This window comes from Thamnophis elegans, chromosome 4 (assembly GCF_009769535.1).
Source record: "Thamnophis elegans isolate rThaEle1 chromosome 4, rThaEle1.pri, whole genome shotgun sequence".
NCBI lineage: Eukaryota > Metazoa > Chordata > Lepidosauria > Squamata > Colubridae > Thamnophis > Thamnophis elegans.
Genome location: NC_045544.1, coordinates 95,480,295 through 95,504,607, shown reverse-complemented (window position 1 = coordinate 95,504,607; position 24,313 = coordinate 95,480,295). Strand labels below are relative to the sequence as shown.

Genomic DNA, 24,313 nt, shown 5'->3' with positions numbered 1-24,313 from the left:
CATAAAGATGAATTTCCTTATTTTCAAGTATACTTTTGCTAAGATCAATAAAATCTGTGCATTCCGCAATTAAAGAAAAACAGTCTGCAAGAAACAGAACTAAATGTGTTAGTTCTGGACTACTGCATTGTCTAATAGTTTAAAACGTATCATTTACTGCATGTGCTGATGTATGGAAAAGTTATGGATGCTTATGGCTCAGCTGATAAACAACATACCACAATATTATACAACTACAGGAATTATTTAGTCAAACTTTTGCTTCAATGTAGCCAACAGATAATACATATATATGCAAGGTTTTAATATAATGGCTGTCTATGCTAGCCATCTGGGCAGTAGGACATCAATTTGCTGTTAGTTGATTTTTTAGGTACCTTTTCAATTCTTCTTGAGACAACTGATCTCATGTCATATATTAAACCGCTCTTAAAACCTTACTTGAATCCACTGAAACACATGAATTCTAGATTTAAACTGAAAGCTGGATGAAAGGTAAATAATTCTCAGTCAAGAATCAAATTCTATTTCTTTCCAGGTTTTAGCAGCATTTCTTTTGTACTGTTCTAATTCCTGAAAGGGAAAGGGATAGATTGAAACATTAAATCACAAGATCTTAACAACTGCATTGCACTTTTCAGCTTGCGAATATTATGAATCCAACTATGCATCTCATTTTATATTCTACTGCAAACATTGAATCAGACCCATTCTTTCCCTTTGTATCCTATACACCTCTATATACTACTAAAATTCTTGTGTCTGACTATAACTATCATTGGGCAAATTGGTGCATCAGTTTCATCTTTGAATCTGCAAGTGGTTCATAGAATAAGCCATGGTTAAAGACGTTTTCAGGTACATTTTCTACATTAAGCAAACTCTAGTTTTTAATTTCATACTGTTTCCGTATGCCAAGGTTGGCTAGAAAATTACTGAAGTACATTACTGTAAGAGCACTCATAACAACCACTTGCAGTTTCAAAGAGCCCTTACCCAGGGCTATACTGAGGCATGGAAATAGTTTTTTATTTAGTAACTCAACAGTTCAAAAGTGAATTGATTTTGAATTTTCAAAATAAAAAAGTATAAATATGGACTAAACAATTTATCATCATAATAAAATGAAAACATTTTTCATAATTATGGCCATTTCATAAATTAGTTTAATTTGTCACATATCTTTCTGTAAATTTAGCAAAATTGCTAATTGACTTCTCAAATTTCAATCCCTTCTTGTTCTCCAGATGCATATTTACTTATCTGATCAGGCAGAGCAGAAACAAAGTGACTTGAATACTAACAACTGTGCAAACAACTTGAAAAATATCAACAATTGTACCAAGTACTAAACATGTGAGCTATAATTAGTTTTTAAATCTAGTGTCATCCATTTCAGGATGTAGCACTAAGATTAGTTTGAATTCTTTTTCAAATGGAAAGGATTATGTTGCAGCTGTGATCTCCACTGATCAAATAAGACTTAATTCTGAGTTAACTGATTGTAAACCATTCTGAAGAGTTAGGATTAGGAATGGGGAATTTCCTTATTTTAAGTAAAGGTTACCAAAATTACTTTCTAGTATCACAGTCTGATACTGTGATATAACTAAACAACATTAACCATTGCAAAATACCTCTGAAGTGCATAACATTGACAATATATGTTTATTCTATCAAATTATTTGTATTAATAAAATCTGAAGTATACAGAATCTCAAATCCTGTGATTTTAAATATCTTGTGATAACAGAGCCCCTTCATTGTCACTACAAGCTAACTTCATTGAAATTCAATTCCAGCCTTATTATCATCAAGAACTGGGGAAGGGGGAATCATCTGTGCTGAATGAAAAAGTCATAAGAAAGAAGTAAACTGATATGCATTATACATGTAGTGTATTCTAGAAAAATGGTAGGATTTTTCCATGGCAGCTGAGCATCAGTGCAAAAAAAAAAAAAATCCAAACAGTTTCATTCTAGGACAGATTTTTCTTTGACTTTGAGAAAGATTTGGTTAGAAATCGTGATCCCTGGTACTGCTTCCAATCCATGGTCCTTAATGTCAGCAGCAATATGAGAAGTATATAAAACTCTATAGATAGACATTCTGAGTCCAAAGAGCAACATGAAATGATCAAGGAAAAATGCACAAACTAAAATGCTACCATGCATGAATACTTCCAAGAAACAGAATACAAAGCATTACATTTGACAGTATACCTTTAGCATAAATGCTCTTCTCTCTATAAATGCTTTATCTTTAAAAGAATGTATGGAACAAAGGACTACAAAAGGGGGGGGGGGAGATTAGCTTTCTGAAGCATTTAATACTTATTCTTAAGATAACAGCTATTTCACTCTCAATTTTCATATAATTATGGGAAATCCTAATGCATTTAAAAACTGAATGTAGCCAGGGAAGTGTTTTCTTACAGATGTATTCAGGGTTATCTGGCAGCTTTTAAAATCAAATGAAATATAAAAATCCCAAAATGTTTTCATAAAAGCCAGTTCAAATGTTACAATAATCTTATAATAATTGAACTTCAAATAGAAATTTTAGGGAAATAGCTGCAGATAATTTTCTTTTGACAGAAACTTGTCTATTACCATATTTTTCCTGCAATATTACCAGCAACAAAAGCTGTAGCAACATTCAATGGCATCAATAACGATAACAATCTTTCTAAAAGAAAAGAATGCTGCAACTAAGAAACTCCTGGAAAAAGATTAAATCATATTGAAAATTAATCTTACTGCTCCCCTGATTTTCCTATTTTGTTAATAAAAGCAGCACCCAATCACATTTTGAATGAATGAAAAGCAAGAATGTATATGACAAGCAATTAAACTGAATGCTCTATTCTAAGTGACAAAATAAATTCAGTAACATATCTGAGCTCTATGAAAGTCATAATCCAGTGGAATGTACACACATTGATACATAAATCAGGATCACAATTAATGACCTAAATCTGTCATTCCGAATTTATTTGTCATCTAGTGGAAGTACCCTAGAATATGTATTTAATTGTAGATGATTTCAGCTCCATAAATAAACATTATATCAGTTAAGATAATAATTTGGTTCACTATTAATGATGTGATCCCTAAGATGCATTTATGTTAAACTGTGTAGGTCTTTAAATATAGTGTGGAAATTCAGAATTCAGAAAGTTGTATAGAAAATATGAAGTTGTTTTAAAATATGTTATATGGGCCTATTTTTACAAAACTAGCTTTTATTTAATGCTAATGCAGTCCAGGATATTGATCTAGAAACAGTCAAATCAAGGCTAGGAGACTATAATAGTCCCTCTGCAAAAACTGAATTCAAATATGCCATTTGTTCATACAAATAAGATACTCAAACAGACATTGTTATTTCAAACATATAAGGACACACCTTTATTCTTATTTATGGCTCTATCACCTTAATGGAAAAGACAGACAGAGACATTGATGTATTGGGAGATATATATATACCTTTCACTCTGGCTTGGCTAATAAGGAGTCGAGCTCTGTAGCTCAGTGGTTAACACATCTGCCTAAGAGGCAATACAGCACAGGCTCGATTCCCAGTAAGGGTATGGCTAGCTGATGAGAGCTAAATAGCTTGAAATAGATCTATACTAGTCTCCCTTTATTTATTTATCAGCACAAATATAACATATATATACATATATATACATACATATATATATATATATATATATATATATATATATATATATATATATATATATATATATATGTATGTATACATATATGTACGTATATATATATATATATATGTATGTGTGTGTGTGTGTGTGTGTGTGTGTTGCATTTGTGCTGATAAATAAATGTATATATGTATGTGTGTGTGTATGTATGTATACACACACACACACACACACACACACACACACACACACACACACACATATATATATATATATATATATATATATATATATATATATATATATATATAAGATAAACAATTTTCTAGAAACTAATATTAAACTATCCAATGATAAATATATCTCAAGAGAGATTTCGTGGGACCAGTCTCCTTGCTGGTCCTTCAGTTGTGATATTGAATTTTTGCTGCTCCTTTGGAGACATGCTAGCTCACAATTCCTGACGCAGGAGTCTTTAGCTGTTGTTTTTCTAAAGTAACTCAAATTGTTGTGTGTTATGTTAGGAAATTATTATTCAAAGTGATTTGGAAAAAAAAAAAATCTCCTTTGTGATTAAAAGAGGCTCTCTGACCAGAAAAGCTCAACTTTAATAGTTTTGGACATATTTATAGCAACTGAGGAACACCAGATAAATTATCCAGGTTTTATTATAGAAAATATGGCCACAATAGTAGCTTAACAACATACCTCATTTTTTTGACTTCGCATGGCGTCAACTTCATTTTCAGCATATTGTGGATCCTGAGCTGGGTCCCTAGCTTCTTTGAAAATGTCTACTTTCTAAAAATAAAAAGTAAAAAGTAGAAAAAGTAATTTTATTTAACTTGCTTAACTTAAGTGTGCCTTGAAATGTCCCTTAACAAGTGTAGAGAAACATTTTCAGCCCAAGTATCCCTTTTTCCTCTGGCAATTACTTGTTGTGAACTTTTTAGTTGAAAGGCTCTGCATTTTATATTATATTATGATTAATTATAATGTATTACTGTTTTCATTATTATTATTTTATTACCAATCTATTTGATATCCTAATCAGAACTAATGCTGTGAAGGAAGTTACCATTTTTTGCTGCTAAAATAATCAAATTAGAGCCTGCTCCCCTTTCCTTCCACCTCTGAATGAGTGGTGGGATTCAATTTTTTTTATTACTGGTCTGTGGCTGTGGCAGGGGAAGGATACTGTAAAATCTCAATACCCTCCCCACTCCAGGGGAAAGTTACTGCAAAATCCCCATTTCCTCCCAATCAACTGGGACTCGGGAGGCAGAGAATAGATGGGGGTGTGGCCAGTCAGAGGTGGTATTTACCGATTCTCCGAACTACTCAAAATTTCCACTACCAGTTCTCCAGAACTGGTCAGAACCTGCTGAATACCACCTCTGTTTTGAATACAGATATGTCCATCAAGGACATTAGAACTGTAACATCTCTGGGTTGTTTCAGACAACTCTTATTAGTAGAGCTAGAAGGTGGCTTGGGTGCACCACATGTGATTTATGCAGTATTAGGCGGAAAAGCAGCTTTGTGTCTACAATATTTCAAGCAAAATACAAGAAGACATTCAGTCCACAGTAAAATTAATACTCCTATAGAAACATCTTTTTTTTTCTTTGCAGCTCATTCATATATAGGGCAATTTATGATGAAGGCCATAGGCTATGATGGCTGTGACCAACTAGTCAGTACTTGATTGCTAGCAGAACATTAGCTAAAAGGCTGGGTCTCCATAGGGATTCAAGTTCCTTTGTTCTTAATGGATTCAGTTATATTTTATTGGTCCAAACTGTGGTGAATAGAACTAACAATTTGGGTTAATTAGATGTAACTTAATATATCATTAATGATTAATAATAAAACAATAATATACTCTAATATACTAATTAGAAATAAGCCTACCTTTGGGGGAAATATCTTTCCAAAAACTTTTTTCCATAAATCCAAAGGTGTTTGTGCATGCAACTTTCCAATGTCACTATCAGCAGCAGGAGGTGGTCCTAACAATTATTTAAAAATATTTGTAATAATATTCATTCAACAGTTTAAAAGAGAAGTAAGCCATCTGTCATCTGCTGCCTCTTCCCATTTTTTCCAGGACACCCCGCCATCTGAATGTTCACTGGATGATTTGAATCAGTTACTTTCTCTCAGCCCAGCCTACAATGGTTTTCCCAAAACTAAGACCTAATCAGAAAATAAGCCCTAGCATGGTTTTTTGGATGCTTGTAATAATAAGCCCTCCCCCCAAAATAAGTCCCAGTTAAAGTTGTCCATCGGATGGATTTAGTGCCACATTTTCCTGAAAATAAGACCTAACTGGAAAATAAGCCCTAATTGCGTCTTTTGGAGCAAAAATTAATATAAGACCCGGTCTTATTTTCAGGAAACACAGTAGGCTGGGCTGAGAGACAGTAATTGATTCAAATCATCCGGTGAACATTCAGATGCTCAGGCAACTCAGAATATTAAAACTGCTGTACCACAGCTAACATCTGTTACACATCTGACTGAATGTAATTCTTACTGAACTCAATAAGACTTACTGCTGACTAGATAGCTGTTGGATTACATTGTAATTTATATAATTAGAGTAGTACTGAAGATGTTTGAATCTTTCAAAAAAAAATTGCAATCTATTTCAATGATATTATACATAAATGTATTCTTTGATGTTTCAGAACTACTTTTATTTTGTCTGTTTCATCCCTGTATTCCAGGGGTGTCAAACTTGATTTCATTGAGTGCTGCATCAGGGTTGTGTTTGACTTCAGAGAGCCGGTGGTGGCGACCGGAGTTGGGCATGGTCATGATGGGCGTGGTCATGGTGGCCGTGATCATAGTGGACATTTGACACAGGCTCAAGATTCATTTTCCCCCTTCTCTTCTTTCTTTCCACAGTTCTTTACTATAACCATTTTCTTATCTCTTCTACCAGATATTACTGGCAAATATTTATTACCCATGCTTCATATTCTACTAAACTTATTATTTCTAAATTTATACCCCATTGTTAATAGTAAATTGCTTTTCCAGACAGAAAAGCTATTTATACTATTGTATGTTATTATTCAACTAATAATAAAAATATAATAGCATAAAATAACATGATAATACAACATCTAACAGCAGAGGTAAATTTCCAGTATAGTAAATAGCAGCACTCTGCTGGCCGAAAACAGGCCCCGTGGAGGCCCCGGACAGCCTCCTTTTGGCTTCTGTGACTTCCTGCAGCACTCTGCTGCCTGAAAACAGGCCACAGGAGGGCTGCCCCTGGCCACATCATGGCCCATTTTGGCCAGCAGAGGCACCATTGGGTCAGTCCATTGATATTTCCAGGCCAGCCCTGCAGGTCAGATTTAAGCATCCCATGGGCTGGATTTGGCCCGCGGGCCTTGAGTTTGACACCCCTGCTGTACTTTCTATATTCTTAAATCTTCATGGGCAATAATTAAACCATAGTCAACCAAATTAAAAAAGATTACCAACCTATTTGACTAAGGGAGTCCATTCCTGCTGGAATAAAAAGTGGTTTACTTGGGTCCACTGACATGGATTTGCTTTAAAAATATGAATAGAATAAATTAGTTATAAACCTTGTTCAAAAGTTTAATTTGCAACATGTAGGAGCAGGATATTCAGTTCAAAAAGCGCTTTGAAGTATGTGAAGGCATAAATGAAACTCCTGCTGCAACTCTTTAAATAAACAGTGGTTTTCCTAGGATTGCACAGTGCTACTTTTTCAACAAATGCCCATTTGTTACAAATGCTTTGCTCATTTAAAGCAGAAAAATATTGTCTAGACAAAAGCCTAATTTAAAAACATTTTCAGCACTTATAACTTTGCTTATTTCATAAACCTTAATTGGGTGGTCAGTATTTGTAGAAGAGTTGCCTTAAAATCTATTTGTATGTATTTACTGAACATTTTGGACAAGATTGCCATTTGTATAAAATCATATAACTTACCTTCTATCAAAACCAAAGGCCAAATGGTTAATAAGTGCACGTGTTTTCAACCACAGAGCTTCTGATCTGCTAGTAAACTGAGAGAAGAACATAACAATTTGGATTATATTCTTCACATAGTAATATGCCATACCCAGCCCATTCAAAACTTGCCCCTCTTTTAACATGAGTGAACATACACTGATTTCTATGACCCGTACAGGTAGTCCTTGACTTACTACAGTTCGTTTAGTGACCAAAGTTACAATGGCACTGAAAAAAGTGAGTTATAACCAGGGGTGAAATTCAACAGGTTCTGAAAAACCGGTAGCGGAAATTTTGAGTAGTTCGGAGAACCGGCAAATACCACCTATGGCTAGGGGTGGGAATGGAGATTTTGCAATATCTTTCCCCTGCCAGACCCACCAAGTCACGCCCACAGAACCGGTAGTAAAAAAAAAATGGATTTCACCACTGGTTATAACTATTTTTTATACTTATATCATCCGTTATATCATCCCCATGGTCATGTGATTTACATTCAGATGCTTGGCAACTGACTCATATTTATGACAGTTGCAGTGTCCTGGGGTCTTGAGATCACCTTTTTTGACCTTTTGACAAGCAAAGTCAGCGGGGAAGCCAGATGACCTTAACAACAGTGTTACTAATTTAACAACTATAGTTAATTCACTTAATAAATATGGCAAGAAAAGTTGTAAAATGGGGCAAAACTCACTTAACAAATTTCTCACTTGACAACATTGATTCTGGGCTAAATTATGGTCATTAAGTTGAGGAATATCTGTACTTTGATGTAGACATAATATTTCTAAGAGTTTAAGAATTCATTTATTCTTAACACAAATAAGATTTAAAGACTAGTTCACATCTATCTTCTTTAAAGAGTTAAATATTATCCCTTTTTAAGATACATATTAATTTTTTAAAATCATTAATATATTACTTTAAAATAATATAGCATATGTGACCGGTTTCCTTGAAAATCACAGAAAATGTATTGGAAGAGGATTTGGGATGTGAATTCTATAAATGAGCTTGCATTTCTTTATAGCATACCGCATTTTTCGGAGTATAAGACACACCTTTCCCCCCCATAAAAGAGCATGGAAATATTGGTGCATGTTATAAACCGAATATAGCCATTTTTGGCCTTCCAAAGCCCCGCACCCACACCCCATTTTTGCGAAAAATGGGCCTTTTTTTGCAAAAACTGAGGCGTTTTTGCCTTCCCCAACACCCCCCCCCCCCCCGAAGCACTCTGCAGGGTTCAACAGGGCTGGGGAAAGGCAAAATTTTCTCAGTTTTTGCAAAAAACAGCCCATTTCCCACAAAAACAGAGGTGTTTTTGTCTTCCCCCAGCTCTGCTGAAGTCTGCAGAGTGCTCTTGGGGCCAGGGAGGACAAAAACTTTTTTTTTCTTTCTTACTTCTTTGAAATCTTGGTGCATCTTATAGTCTGAAAAATACAGTAAATCTGCCATCAATTTATTTTGGAGAATTGATCATAAAAATCAGTTATGAGATTACATTTATAATTTGCAATGGCTAAAAAAATAACATGGCGGTAAAATATTTTGAAGAACAATTGCAGCTTGCTTTAATGAAATCTATTTTTCACTTTTAACCATTTTTAACCAATAAATGTAAAAATTGTGTTCTAACATCTTTATTTATATAAAATCATGTTGAGTAGACAGCTGGGTATGGAAGAGTCCCAATCTGAATCTTTTTAGAAGAAAACGTTAGTAGAAAACTTTAAAATATATTGATTTTAAGTGAATATATTTATAATCTTTGTACTTCTTAATATTATATAATCACTTATATGCAAATATAAAATGGTATCAGCATTGCAAAATGTATACATTTGTTGTTTCTTTTTATTAATTTTCCTTTTCTACTCTTGTAGTTTTATATTTCTGTATGAATATGTGTCTGTTTCAATAGTAACTTTTAAAAGGCCTGGCCTTGAAGGGACCTCTGAAATATACTTAAAGGTAACATCAGAGAAAAGGGAATCCTACTGAGGATCTGCTGGGAGAATATTGGTTCTGAAGCATGTCATGAATAAAGTATCTATGCCAACAGATTGATACATTTCAACAAGATTGGTTAGTCAATTAAATATCAATTAAATCCAAACACAATAATTTAATTCCAACTACAATACATTAATTTAATTCAGAAGCTATCAAACGTCCACACACAAAAAATTCATTGCAACATAAAAATAATGATTTTTAAAAATACACTAGAATTTTCTGTATTAAAGATACTTAAATAACCATAACCTTTAGATTTAAACCTATACTATCCATAGTGTTACAAACTTATTTCTGTATTTCCTTTGATTGTATTATATTTTATAAATAAAATGTGCCCATTTTTTTCCATCTGGCAAATAATTGAACTTTTCATTCATTTACTGTATGTTCCCTTACAGCATATCTTTTTCAAACCAGGCAGGCTCAATATAAAGTAGCATTCTATATGTAATTGTATTTGATATTTATATACATATATTTTATTGGACTGATTTAAAATATATCTTCTGTAAGATGAGATTTGCTTTTTTCATTCCTCCTACACAGTAAGTTTTTATTTTCAGTGAAACCAATAGACTCAAAAAGATTAAATACCAGTTGGATTGTACTTCTAAAATACAATCATACTTACCGCTAAAGATGCACCATAATAATGAGCAACAAATCGAAGTGTCTTGTATATTATTTTTTTCATCTCAGAATCAAATTCCTAAAAAAAAAAAAGCATCTGAGATATTTTACAGTATATAATAGGGTTACATTACATATTTTTAAACTAAGAGATAACTATTTAAAAATTAGGTCAAATGTTACTTTCACCTCAGTATCAGCAAACCATATTATTATTTCTCTGAAAGGTAGCAAGTAACCATGGTGTTGTTATTAAATTATCAACATATCTGAAAGCAGAATTATAGGGATTATTTTTTATCAACCTTTGGTTTAATACGTTAAAAATGATCCTAAGTATATAGTATATGGATATGTTTAAATGTATTATTATTACTAGAAATAAATTAATCTAATGAATATGCCAATGTATATGGTGAACTTTTCCAATAATGGCCAATTGTTCAAACTACTATAGCTAAATAATAGTAACAGTTTCCAAACATTAACTAAGATCTGATCTACATATAATTGTTCTAGTCCAGCAAGTCTTGTTTATTGGGCTAAGAATAAGTATCTGTACATGAATCAGGAAATTGTACTTTAATTATTAAATACAAACCATGATTATCTCAAACCCAAACATTTGTTTGGCATATTGCAATTAAATTGGAATTATTTAACTTAAACAACAGAAAAATATGATTTAATAAATCAAGAGCACTTCTATTATAATACAGGTAATCATTGACTTACAATGGCAATTGGGACAGAGATTGCCATCATGAAGTGAAACAGTTGTAAACTGTAATTTTTTTGATTTGATTTTGATTTTATTAATATTTGTAGGCCGCCCTTTTCCCTGAGGGGACTCAGGGCGGCTCACATAAAATCAGGGAGGGGGAATAACAAAACAATGACAAAGACACATATAATAAAAGTAATAAGCAACATACATTCATCATTCGGGAGGGGCGGCTATCCTTGTCCCCAGGCCTGACGGGCTAGCCAGTTCTTAAGGGCTGTGCGGAAGGCCTGGACGGTGGAGAGGGTACGAATCTCCACGGGGAGCTCGTTCCAAAGGGTCGGGGCAACTACTGAGAAGGCCCTCCTCCTTGTGGTTGCCAGCCGGCACTGGCTGGCCGATGGAATACGGAGGAGGCCCAACCTGTGAGATCTAATTGGTCGCAGGGAGGTAATTGGCAGAAGGCGGTCTCTCAAGTATCCGGATCCACTACCATCACATGTAATGTCATGTGACCACATTGCTTAGTGACAGCAATCTAGCCAATTCTAGTTGCTGTCATAATACAAAAGGTACTGCTTGTGAGATTCCCAAGCAAGCAGTGTAGGAGGGCTACAGGAAGGTGGGAGGCCCCGCTCAGGCCATGCACAATTTGAGGAAGGAAATACTGTGGTGGGAGCACAGGGAAGCTGGGGAAGGAGGGCATGGGGTGCATGTGAGGGCAAAAAGGCAAGGGAAGCACAGATGTGGGCAAGCATAGAGATGCTAGGGAAGGAAGGTGTAAGTAATGGAAAGCTGGAGAAAGAGGGTGTGGGGTACATTCAATTTGGAGAACAGTGTGGGTGGCCATGGGAAGGCCTGGCATGGTCAGTAACTGCCTCACATAAGGCCAGGCTGGCCAAGCCTCATCACAGTGGAAGACGGTAAAGGTTGGGTGGGTGTTGCAGAGCTTGTGATGGCGGCTGGGGCTTGTGTTGTGATGCTGGGTGGCTGGCTGTGGTGTAGAGTTTAAGGTGCGAAGGGGTGCTGTTATATACAGAGGCCAAAAGGGTAGAGATGGGGAGACAGATATAGAGGTGGGGGGGGGAGATTTGAAGCACCCCTGTGGCTATGTGAATAGGCTGCCAAGCACCTGAAGTTTGATCATGTAACTGTAGGGGGGCTGCAAAGGCCATAATTTTGGGAACCAGATGTAAATACCATTTGTTTAGCATTGCTGTCATCTTACTGCTGAATGAATGGTCATAACTTGAAGATTATTTGTATTATATCATCAGACAAATAAGAATAACAGAGGGATAACATGGCTTCAAGATTATTGTGCTTTAACTAGTGTGTAAGTATTAAATTATGAATATTTCACTAATGGACAATTGATCATAATTACACTATTTCTGCTGAAGTTACAATTCTGATCAATTTCAGCTGCCTGTCTATCTTTTCAAACTTGTTTTAACCATAACTCATCAGGGTCTGTTCATTCTGTTTTTGGAATGTGGCTGAGTCATCTTGAAGGAATATGATTTCTAAAGCAAGCTATTAAAAGAATCTAGGTTTGCAATGCTAATAATTATGTATTATACAGGTGATTTGGTACAAATGTTTTATCTTGCTACCTAAGTACTAAGAATGAAAGCTTTCTAAAATATATCAAACCCTACCAAATAATGTTTAGAAATTGCATAACATTTAAGAATGCAAAAGGAATGTGTTTATTTTTGTTTTTAAAAGCATTAAAATGAGATAATGAAAGAAATATATGTTAATAGTAAGCTATATAATAAAATACTGAGATTTTATAATATTAACAGTTTAAGGAACACACAAATTATGAAGCATATTGAGGCTTAAAATATTTCTTTAAGAGGAAATTCTTAGATAACAGGTCTTTGCTACTAATTTATCTCATTTTAAGTCTTATCTTGTTATTAATGTAACTCATTTTCCAGGGCTTCTTAAACTGATCAAGATGATCCTTCAAAAAAAATGGCTTCAAAAACTTATTTTATAAATCAATGCCAGGGCTTTAGAAATTGAAGCTATCATTCAATTCTGATCAGAGGAACAGATCAATTGTTAAGTGATGAAAGCGTGTACATTTACTATAGAAAGAAGAACATACTAATAATTCACTCTTTTTAAACTGGGAAACTGTAGTGTTTACCAGAAACTTCATTGTTACATAATTAACTTATTCATTCCCAATGGTAACTGTACACATTAGATTCCTTGGCATCAATAAACTAAAGGGAAAGTAATATTTGGTACAAAGAAAAATATATAATAAAATTATTTTAAAAAATAAAAATCCAAACTCACAAAATTGTACATAGCAGAAAAGCTTAAATGAGCATTACTTACATGAAATAGATCATATTTGCTTCCAATTATAACTAGTGGAATTGGAAAAGGGTCAATTAGCTCACGATCCTAATAAGAAAAATAGTATTGTTATCAATTGCAAATGTAATGACAATTTGCTGAAAAAATAAAGTTCCATATTATATAGATAACTCTCATTTCTCAATATAAGCTTGGAATACATAGAATTTAAGACTGCATAGCACTTAACCTGCAGTAGTCAAATGGGGATGCCAGTAACTCAATAGTGGCTTATGCTACTGTTTTGAAACATGTGAAAAAGGTTGCACAGTAGCAGAAGCTGAACAGGAAGAAACTGAGTAGATACTGAGATTGGTGGGAAGGGTTTCCTCTTGTCCAGGACACCTTACCTTTGCACTTATAGGTGTGATTTTCTTAATAGACAAAGTGGGAAGGTGCTGGGCCTTCTCCCCCTACAGAGTGTTGGTAAATTGGAATCAATGAAATAAATGAAGCAAGACAGGAAATGTATTTTCATAAGAACATATGTAGTACTGTGATTCGACAGATCCTTAGTTCATCTAGTCAAGCATTGTCCTCACAGTGGCCAACCAGTTGCTCACGGAAGCCCAATAGTCTCTCAGTAGATCAAGTTATACTTCCATCAAACCAACAGCCACTGATCTCCACTTCCATGAAATGAACTGATCTGTACTTTATTTCTTGAATCCAGCTAACCTTATAGCCAGCACCACATCTCATGATAGCAAATTCCAAGGTTCAGTTACTTGTATAAAAAAAAAAATTAATTTTGTCCCTCTCATTTGTCTCCTTTCAGCCCTAAAGATTCTAAATGTCATAATCTTCCCCAAAAGGGAAGTTGCCCTAATTCCTTGATCATCTTGATTACCCTCTTCTGAATCTTCTGTATTTCCACTACATTCTTTTTGAGATACAGTTACCAGAACTATTTCAGATGTGGCTGCACCATTGATTTATGTGCATTATGACACTGACATCTCTATTTTCAGTGCCAGTCAAAACTGTTTCTTCCCCATCTAGACCCACACATTCTCTAGGTACTGAGAAAACACTTTGACAACATTACTTAAATGGCTTGGGGCAGAGATAGATGGAGTATCAGTGTCATCAGCATAGTGATGATACTTAATCCCACACTGAGGAATGACCTCACTCAGCATATAAAATATGCGAAACCTCTATACAAGGCAAAGCACCAGGTATATTTTCAATGACAGCTTTGGAAATCTATTTTACTTTCTTCAAGAGAGCAAATTACCAATTGAGTGTCAAGGGCTGGTATTAACGTCCCTAAAAATTCATATTTAATTAGTTGTCATGTTATCAAAAGACACTGACTTTGTGATAGACACTTGAATAAGTGCAAAGTATAGAGTTGTATTGAAGATTGTTGGAACTACATTTTTTCCTTAAAACTATAGCTTCCTTGAGTTGCCTTGCCAGGTAACAAAAATGTATAGAAGTTATCACCCTTATTTGAAAAGGAGATTATAAAACCAATATCAAAGTGCTTCTGTAAAATCGTATCTCCTGATTGTTGTAACATGCCATAACAATAGCATTAGATGTCTAACTCATAAGAAACCTTATCTCCTTTCTGCTCCTGCTAAATTTTCATTAAATTGCTATAATTTTCCATTGAACAACTTCTTTTATATCTAATAAATTTCACTCATGCGTGAAAATATAAAAGAATTGTTTATGATTCTCAAAACAATTAACTTTGTATGAGATTGTGACATATGAATAAAATACTAGTTCTTACAGGATGATCCTTTGGCACATTGCTCCACATCTTCCGCTTAATTTCAGTAGTTATTTTGGAATTGTTTTGTCCCAGTTTTGATATAATTCTGTCTACATGCTTTCTAGTAATTTGTAGAAGATTCTCCATGGTTGGCCAGAGTTCATTTGGTTTTGAAAGATCCAAGACAAGAACAACAGCAAATGTTCTACAAAAAGAAACCTTATTTTTTTTAGATATCACCTTAATATTTCACCCATGAGAACTTCCACATGAATCAAAACATCCCTTCCAAAAGTCTAAGCAGATTACCTAAACATTAAAGAAATACATTTTCCCTTGAAAATGATTTAAACTTTACAGCAACATTTACTATGCTCTTTTATTAGTTGGATTGATAAAACCTGTTACTATAGATTAGCAAATGGTCCAAGAGTGAAATAGTAGTACTGGCAAAGATAAAAAGACAAAGGACAAAAATTAGATTCTTTCCAATTTAAGAATATAAATAATACTACATTTTAAATTACTCCCTCAAATAGATAAAACTAGCAGTTAGTCAGCTGTATTAAAATAAAAATTGATCACTCCTTTGAGGATGTTAGAATTTTACTATTTAGACAGGCCTAACTATATAACACTCCAATTCTAACATTGGCAGACAACTTGACAGCATAAACTTCAAGCAACTAAATCCAAACTATTTACAAGAAAAATGACTGAGTACTTAAAATACAAATAAATTTAAAATTGAAATACTTTCTGTAAAATGAAATTACTTTTGATAATTAAGCCTTTCATTGCTTACCTTATGTTAACTGTCATTATTGGTATAGGGATTAAATCCAACAATGAAATTCCACCACCTAATTCCCAAAAGTGAGCAATATCTTTAGGCTGAAAATGTAATAGGAAAAAACCCTCACATTGTAATGTCTTGATGCATTAGTAACATTTTTTAAAATTATATAGCTGTGTTTTCAATTACATAATTTTTCAGGTGTCAAAAATGATAAAATACTGGTAGGATTTTTACATAAAACCTAAGATATTTTTGGTTCTATCTAAATAGTCTTCAATTAAATATAAATATACCAAAACCTATGATTACCAGATATAGATGCAATGTACTTTACAAACAAATTACACTATAAATAAGCTTCAGAAACGCCACCATTCTTGTTGGAGTCAACATAAAGAAACTGTTTTATTGCCAAGAAAGACAGAGAATATGTTTCCAGCTAACCTTAAACTACCTAAGCTCATCTGGAGCCTACTTAACAGAAAACATATTGTTGCTGGGACATGTAGCATTAGAAAGTAAAGGAAGTGAAGTCAAAAATATATTCCTTCTTCATATGTAGCTAATATAAAGATCAGAGAGCTAAAATATTACTTCACTAGTCCTATGAGAAGACTTTGTTCTCATATTAGCAGACTTTCATCTGATTCCTGAGGTGGCTGGGTATGTTTATCACATTATAATAGATGACTGGCATCTTTTCTTTGGAGATTTACTGAAATTGAAAATTTTGCCACTTTATATTTTGATGTTGATGAGAAAGAGAAAAAAATCAGAAAATCAGTCAGGGTTTGTCAAATAACAAATCTATTTCACAGACTTAAAAATAGAAGAAGGCAAAACAGAAACAGTAGATTAAGTGAGTAGCAATTGAAAATGTGACTTATAAATGCAAAAAATAGATGAGCCAAAACTAAGAAGAAACTAATACAGGCAGATGAATACAAGAAATATAATATAAAATGGGAATCAATTTATTTACTTTATTGGAGATAACTATATTTTTGTTGAGAGATGATATAGATACACTGCAATCTATATAGTAAATTCATTCATTTAAGGCAGAAAGAAACAATTAGATTACTGACTCTAAATCTGCATTGAGGTAATACTTTCCAGACATGGGGACATCATATGCTGTCAATTTTCACTAGTTTGTTGTCAATTGAAATATGGTCAAAAGAAAACTACAAACTGACAAAGACTTATGATGCAAATATATAATACTGTTTCCAAGCATTGCAAAGTAATTTACTGAAAATACAAGTTTTCTAAAGCTCATTACAATAATGTAAAATGGCCAAAGGCTTTACTGATAAGAGATGTAATGCACTGCTCTATACAGCATGCTGCAATTCTCAAACCCTAAAGTTTTAATACAACAGCATTCATAGAAAACTTTTCCAAATCAATATACTTACTGTATTATGCCCCTTTGCTCTTCTTCCAAAAGTATATTCCAAAGCTAGGGTTGGTTTTGGAACTTCATCTCTAAAAGATTAGGATATCCCACCCACCAAATTTGCAAAGTTACTGACAGGCTAAGAAAAATTATAATATTATAATGTTAAATATTATAAAAACAAGTAATTTGCACAAAACTTTCCACTTACATTCCACAGAAGAAAAACTGGCTAGGGAAAATTATTTCTAATTACTACATTGGAACGAACTTCTATGTAATAATTAAATTTAAAACTATTACAATTTCCAGTAGAATATTTCTAATAACTATTCACTTAAGAGCAAAAATCTAATCAACCGAATAGAAACTCAAGGAATCACAAAGAGTAAAATATGTATATTTAGGAATGTTTACTCTTTATATTGGGAGTTTGAAAAAGTAGAAAATTTGGCAAAATGAATATATAGCAGAAATAGAATTTGCCATTACAATGTCTCTGGCTGCTAAAGAACTAATAGTACTACTTAATGAATACCAACAATTTAATAATAAAAAAGCAACATTTCAAAAAATGGTCAAATATGCAAGATATATTGATTTCATAATGTTAGTGCTTAAAATGTCATAAAAGCTATTAGTTATTTTAAAGCATAGATTGATATATTTAGTTTGCTAGATATCAGAAAAGATGTGGTTCAAAGCAAGTGAGAAATGGGAATACATTCTGAGTTTTTGATAAGCTCTGAGAGACCCAAACAAATAATAACACTGAAGTATCATTCAGTCGAAAGGTAGGTGCATATTAAATGTTAAATGACAAATCCTATAATACTTGTGCACAAACACATCTGATATGATATTAACTATACAGTGCTCTATACAGTTTCTTCTAGATGTATGGTTTGAAAAAAATTATTATATTGTATTCCTATAAAGATATTGTTGATAAATACTTTGAAAATATGAAATATGTTTCAAAGTTTAAACACATACCTGTCAAGGCACCTCAATATAATACTAGTCTTACCCTAGAAATTAAAAACAAAAATGCTATTGAAATGCCAGTGATGCATGCATATTGTATCATTCTACATGCTGTAGAGTATTCTCCAATAATTTCTAAGAAAATGTTTGAAAATTACAAACTTAGCCAATTATATATCATGTGATTATTGGCAAGTTGGCTTCTACTTTTTCTCAGAATACAGCTGTACTGGTATTATTACTATTAATTGTTCAAGATATTGGAGATGATATTATTAATAATAACTACAGAGCACTTAAACGCAAGAATTAGAGTAGCTATCTGTCTACCAATTACATTCATATGAGGAATCATTGGTAATGGTATATAGAAAGTTAACCAAATAATGTGTTTCTACAGGAAGTGGTTTAAATTGATGAGATGGAAATAAAATGGAATGCATGTAATACACATAACGTTCAATATATAATTTATTGCTTTATGCTATAAAGATTAAACCATTGGAGAAAACAGTCTATTTATGATGTTTTTCTTGCATTTCTATAAAATAAATACATGATTGCTTATGTTTTTGAGTAACTTTTATTTTTATAATGCTGATTCCATTCATTCTGGGTATCCTTACTTAAAAAATAAGGCCCACTGAGATTGGTTATACTTATTTTTAATAAGTATGTCCAAAATTGTAAATTCTATCAGTCATTTATAGATTAATATATTTCCTTACTGAAATATAGCAGAATATGTCAGCAGTTCAAATTTAAGTTTGTTCACTAAGACAGCCTTCTCCAACCTGATGACTCTCAAACTGATTCAAACAACTCCCACAATCTAAAATATGAAAAACTGGGAATTGAATCCCAAAATATTTGCAGATAGTCTGGATAAAGTTACAGGAGGCAATCATTGTCACTAGAACATACAAGTAAGAAATGCACATAGCACAGATAGTCTTTGTTTTGCAACCATAATTGAGACAGGCAACTTAGTTGTTAAACAAATTGATCACTTTATGAAAATATCACAATTTTACAATTTTATTTCAGCTTCCTTTTGCTTTATGAACTTAAAGCAAAATGAAAAAAATTGGTCACAAGGTTACTTTTTCATCACCGTGGTAACTGTGAAAGATTGCTAAATAAGTTGATTGCTAAAGGAGGACTATTTCTTTTATTATATACTTAAAACACAAAGTATTCTGCTTAAATAAAAGTCAAATACTGTTCATTACCCCATTTTTATTTCCTAAAAAGAATAACGATCTTTCACAACATTCCAGAGTATCTCTGTCATCGTCATTGTTTTCTCTTTTCTCAACTTCCGCTTTAGCAATATCCCATATAGTGTCACTAGTAAAGAAAACAAAATACACATATCTTCAAACAGAATAATGTCCCAACAATTGCAGTTAAAGAAGCCAGTTCTGAATTAGTAGTTAAGTACCAGACTAGAAACCAGGAGACTGTGAATTCTAATTCCACTTTAGGCATGAAGCCAACTGGTGATCTTAAGCCAGTCACTCTCTCTGAGCCCTAGAAATGAGGCAATGACAAACCACTTCCCAAAATTTTTGCCTCCCCAAAAATTTTGCCAAGAAAACTTTGTCAAGCTGTCATCAAATATCAACACTGATTCAAAGGCACACACACACACACACACACACACAAATCATTTAAGAAGCTACTTTGACAAACCTTTCTTCACTGAAACTTGGAACACTAATAAATACCAAATACTAGCATATTTTTAAATTAAAATTATATATATTAATTGGCTATGATATGAATTACTCTGTAAATATGTACTTATGTTAAAATCAGAATAGCACTGAGAATCATTAAAATGCATGAGAGTAGTTTGTGACACTTGAATTCTAAACTGTACAGGCTGGCACTCAGTTTTGCTCTGTTTTCACATTAATACATTTTTCCTTTACTGTAGGATAAAGGCAGGAATGGCTCTTTTTACAGATCGCTAACTCACAAGGGGTTACTGGCTAATTGAAGTTTATAAATGATAAATGGCTATACATTATAGTTTTATCAATAAATAAAAGAACAAGAAGAATGCTTTTGACTCATTCATTTAATTGGATTCTTTATCTAGTTGTAGACCTTGTGTGGAGAACAGATTATGTTTTGGGTCAATTTAGAGTTCACAAACAATAACATGTTTGTGTTAAGATGCACACTCTTAAACTAATACTGTTGAAGCACTTGTTTTTTTTTACAACAGCATTCAGTCTTTTGGGATAGAAGCCTATCAGCATGGCATATTTTGCCTTGGGAATAACTATAAATGAGACTGAATTCAGTAGCACTTCATTCTAAGATGTATGCACTGATCTGTACTCCACCATGGTGGTAGTCATAAGAGTAAACACTCTTTTAACCTTTATTCCTCCATAGATGCAGTGGATATACAAATCTATACACCCATTAAAATGCCAAAATTTTTGAGATGTAAAAAAAGCCGTTCCTGAATCCTATAGAACAGGGGTGTCAAACTGGCAACCCGCAGGCCGGATGCATCATGTGCAAGCCACGCCCACCATAGCTCCGCGAAGAAAAGGTCACAATACGTCACATGATGGCAACATGATGTGGCAAGTTTGACACTTGTGCTATAGAAAGTCTGTGGGGATGACCTGAAGAGGGTTGTGCACAGGAGATGACCTTGGAATTTGGAGCACTTCTGGAAGGATTCCCAAGGCAATATATGCCTTGTGCCAGGCTTCCACCCCAAAAGACGTGGAATGCTGTCATAAGAACAAGTGCTTCAACAAATATTAATTTAAGGGTATGCATTTTGATGCAACCATGTTAATATGTTTTTTAAATTTTATTTTTGCTCCCTAAATGATTTCAGTTTGTTTTTCAATTGAATTGAACAGCTTATATGTTATAGTAGCATGAAGAGCACTTGCCTATAAAGTCATCAAGAACCAGACACGTGCTATGATAAAGGTAGGAAAAATGTAGAATTAGTCTGACTTTTTTTTAAATGGAAAAACCTGACATTTTAACAGGGGTATGTAGACTTTCTATATCCACTGTAGGTCCAGGTAGTTTCTATGGCAACAGCATGGAACTGGTTTGCCATTGACTTCTTTGGGGACTTCCTCCTCATCTCATTAGCAGCTACAGGTAATCCTTGACTTACGATGAGCCTGAAATTTATGTTGCCTAGCAAGAAATTTGTTAAGTACATTTTGTCCCATTTGATGACTTTTCTTGCCATAATTGTTAAGTGAATCTGGATTCCCCATTGACTTTGCTTGTCAAAATGTTGCAAAAGATGATCACATGACCTTGGGACACTGCAATTGTCATAAATATGAGTCAATTGCCAAGCGCCTGAATTATCACATGACCATGGAGATGCTGCAATGGTCATAAGGATGAACACTGGTCATAAGCCACTTTTTTCAGTGCTGTTGTAATTTTGACTGGTCACTCAATGAACTGTTGCAAATCGAGGACTATCTGCAACTCATCCTGCTGATGAGGTAATATTTGAGTTTTATTAAATTTCAAGTGCATGTGTGCTTGTCCCAAATTCCCTGAGAGCATATCCTGTTCCCATCCCATAAGAAGGTCTTTTCAATTGCCAAAGGTACAGTGGTGACTTGGCTAACAAAGCCATGTATGGTGATGACGGAGGACCCTGCAAGGAGGCGCGGACTTCTCTAGATCCTTTTCCTTAGTTGGAATTACAGGTAATCCTCGATTTACAGCAGTTCATTTAATGACCATTCAAAGTTACAACAGCACCGAAAAAAGTTGTGAGCATTTTTCAGAGTTACGACCTTTGAAGCATCCCCATGATCATCTGATCAAAATTCGGAAACTTCGCAACTTGGATGTATTCACGACCATTACTAAAGTCATGTGATCCCCTTTTGCAAACTTCTGATCAGCAAACTCAATGCTTTGCCAGATTCACTTAACATCTGGGTTACTAACTTATCAACTGTAGTGATTCACTTACCAACTGTGGGGAAAAAGGTCGTAAAATGGGGGCAAAACTCACTTAACAAATGTCTCACACAGAAATGTTGGGCTCAGTTGTGGTCATAACTTGAGGACTATCTGTACGGAGGGTGGGGTGGGGTGGAAGGACGATGACAAACAAATCTGGATACGATTACAACAGATAGATTAGTCCACAGAATTTGAAAGAAGTTGGAAGGGACTTTGGAGGTCATCTAGTCCAACCCTCTCTCCCCAAGCATACCATCTATTTAATTCATGAGTGCTTCAGGTGGTTGGATGGGAGCTGACTTGCAGTCTGTGCGAGTCAGCATCTCATAAGCAGTGCAGCGGGAAGGCAGACCACACTGTTCCCGATCGCTTCCATTTTCACGCTTTGCACCTCTGACCGTTTGGATCAACTTGTTCACCCGCTTTAGATCCAGAGGGTGGGATCCCACTAAGTGATCGCGCAGCACCGCCACTGCTCGTTCACTTTTAGGGCGGGAAAGTATGGAAAAATGCATTTGTGGCTCCTGCCGCCGCCCCGAGGCAAGAATTGTGCCGCCGTCAAGCTGCCCCCCTTTGCCCACAGCACCCTTCCCCGCTGGCGCAGGAACAAACAGCAGCCCAGCGAGCTTCACTCTTTCTCCGAGCAAGAAAGCGAGCGAAAGTGGCAATTTGGTCAACAAACGGCGGGGATTTTAGACCGCGATCTACTCCTCGACAACCATGGCAACGGCGCCTCAGAATCACACCCGCCATCGCTTTCTCTCTCGCTGGGGCAGCGGCGAGGAGGGATGGGGTCCAGGACACTTTCTGTCGAAAGCTGACGCGGAATGCAAAAAAGCCCGGGTGCCGGACATACAAGCCGCCCCAGAGCAGGAATAGCCCGTGTAACACGTCATGGGTCCCCACTAAGGAAATTTCAACCCAATAGGTCTTCTCTTTACCTGGCCCAGGCATCTCTTCTCAACTTCGTCAAAAAAACGGCGCCGACAATTTTAGGCCTTGATCTACTCCCAGGTCGCCATGGCAACAGCGCCTAACCTGCGAGCGGAGCTTTATGGGAATTGCAGTTCTTTATGGGAATTGTAAGAGAAATCTTTCGCCATCAGTGAAACTGCGGGGCTTACTTTTTTCCTTTGCGTAACTCATAATCCTGCCTCGCCCAAAGTTGTAACGGGTTACAATCGATAATACCGCACAGATAATACTAAAGGATTTGTAAAATGTGGGTCATTAAAGTTTGGTCAGCGTAGAATTTATGATCGTTAGGGGAAAATGTTCCGATAACACGCCCTGCAGAAATTTATCTTCAATCAGAATAGACCTAGAAGGGAGCTTGAAGGTCTTTCTAGTGTCCCCCCCCCCCCCCGCCGCTCAAGCAGGAGAACTATATCGTTTCAGACAAGTGACTGTCGGTCTCTACTTAAAAAGATCCAGTGGTGAAGCACCCCCAACTTCTGAAGGCAAATTGTTCCACTGGTTAATTGTCCTCTCTGTTATCGAGTTTCTCCTTAATTCCAGGTTGCTTCTCTCTTTGACTAGTTTCCAACCATTGTTTATTGCCTTGCCTTCTGGTACTTTGGAAAATAAGTTGACCCCCCCTTCTTTGTGGCACCCTCTATACTGGAATACTACTGGGATATTGCATGTTCTGCTTTCAGGATTATTCTGTTTCTTCTAGACCTCTGAAAGCCTGTCAAGCAAGCCACTCCCTAGAAATTGTTATACCTGATTGTTTCTTGTGAGTTTTTAAAGTTGTGTAGTGCAGCACTCTGCAATCAATCTGGAAGCAAACCTTTTGGATTTACTTGCTCAAATGAACAGAATCAATTACCCCTAAAGCCAATCTGTGAAATATTTAGGCTGGACAGTACATTGATGAAGATTCTCAATCATCTAGGTAAAGTTGTCTGGAAGCTGAGTCATGGCAACAGGACTACTTTTCTTTTTGGTTTGAGCTTTTTGCTGTTTATCCAAGAAGCCAT

General features: G+C 34.8%; 1 protein-coding gene across 1 annotated transcript; it reads right to left on the bottom strand.

Annotated features, from left to right (window-relative positions):
• Window positions 1-203: 203 nt before the first annotated feature.
• On the bottom strand, window positions 204-24,313 carry DYNC2LI1 (dynein cytoplasmic 2 light intermediate chain 1). The gene is made up of 14 exons (XM_032216066.1): window positions 24,269-24,313; window positions 23,273-23,364; window positions 19,580-19,697; window positions 18,357-18,391; window positions 17,380-17,449; window positions 15,965-16,053; window positions 15,178-15,364; window positions 13,410-13,478; window positions 10,326-10,403; window positions 7,649-7,725; window positions 7,169-7,239; window positions 5,582-5,679; window positions 4,376-4,468; window positions 204-573 (listed from the first exon to the last, which is right to left on the bottom strand). The coding sequence occupies exons 1-14, from the start codon at window positions 24,311-24,313 to the stop codon at window positions 511-513; spliced, it is 1,185 nt and encodes a 394-aa protein (XP_032071957.1). The 3' UTR covers window positions 204-510.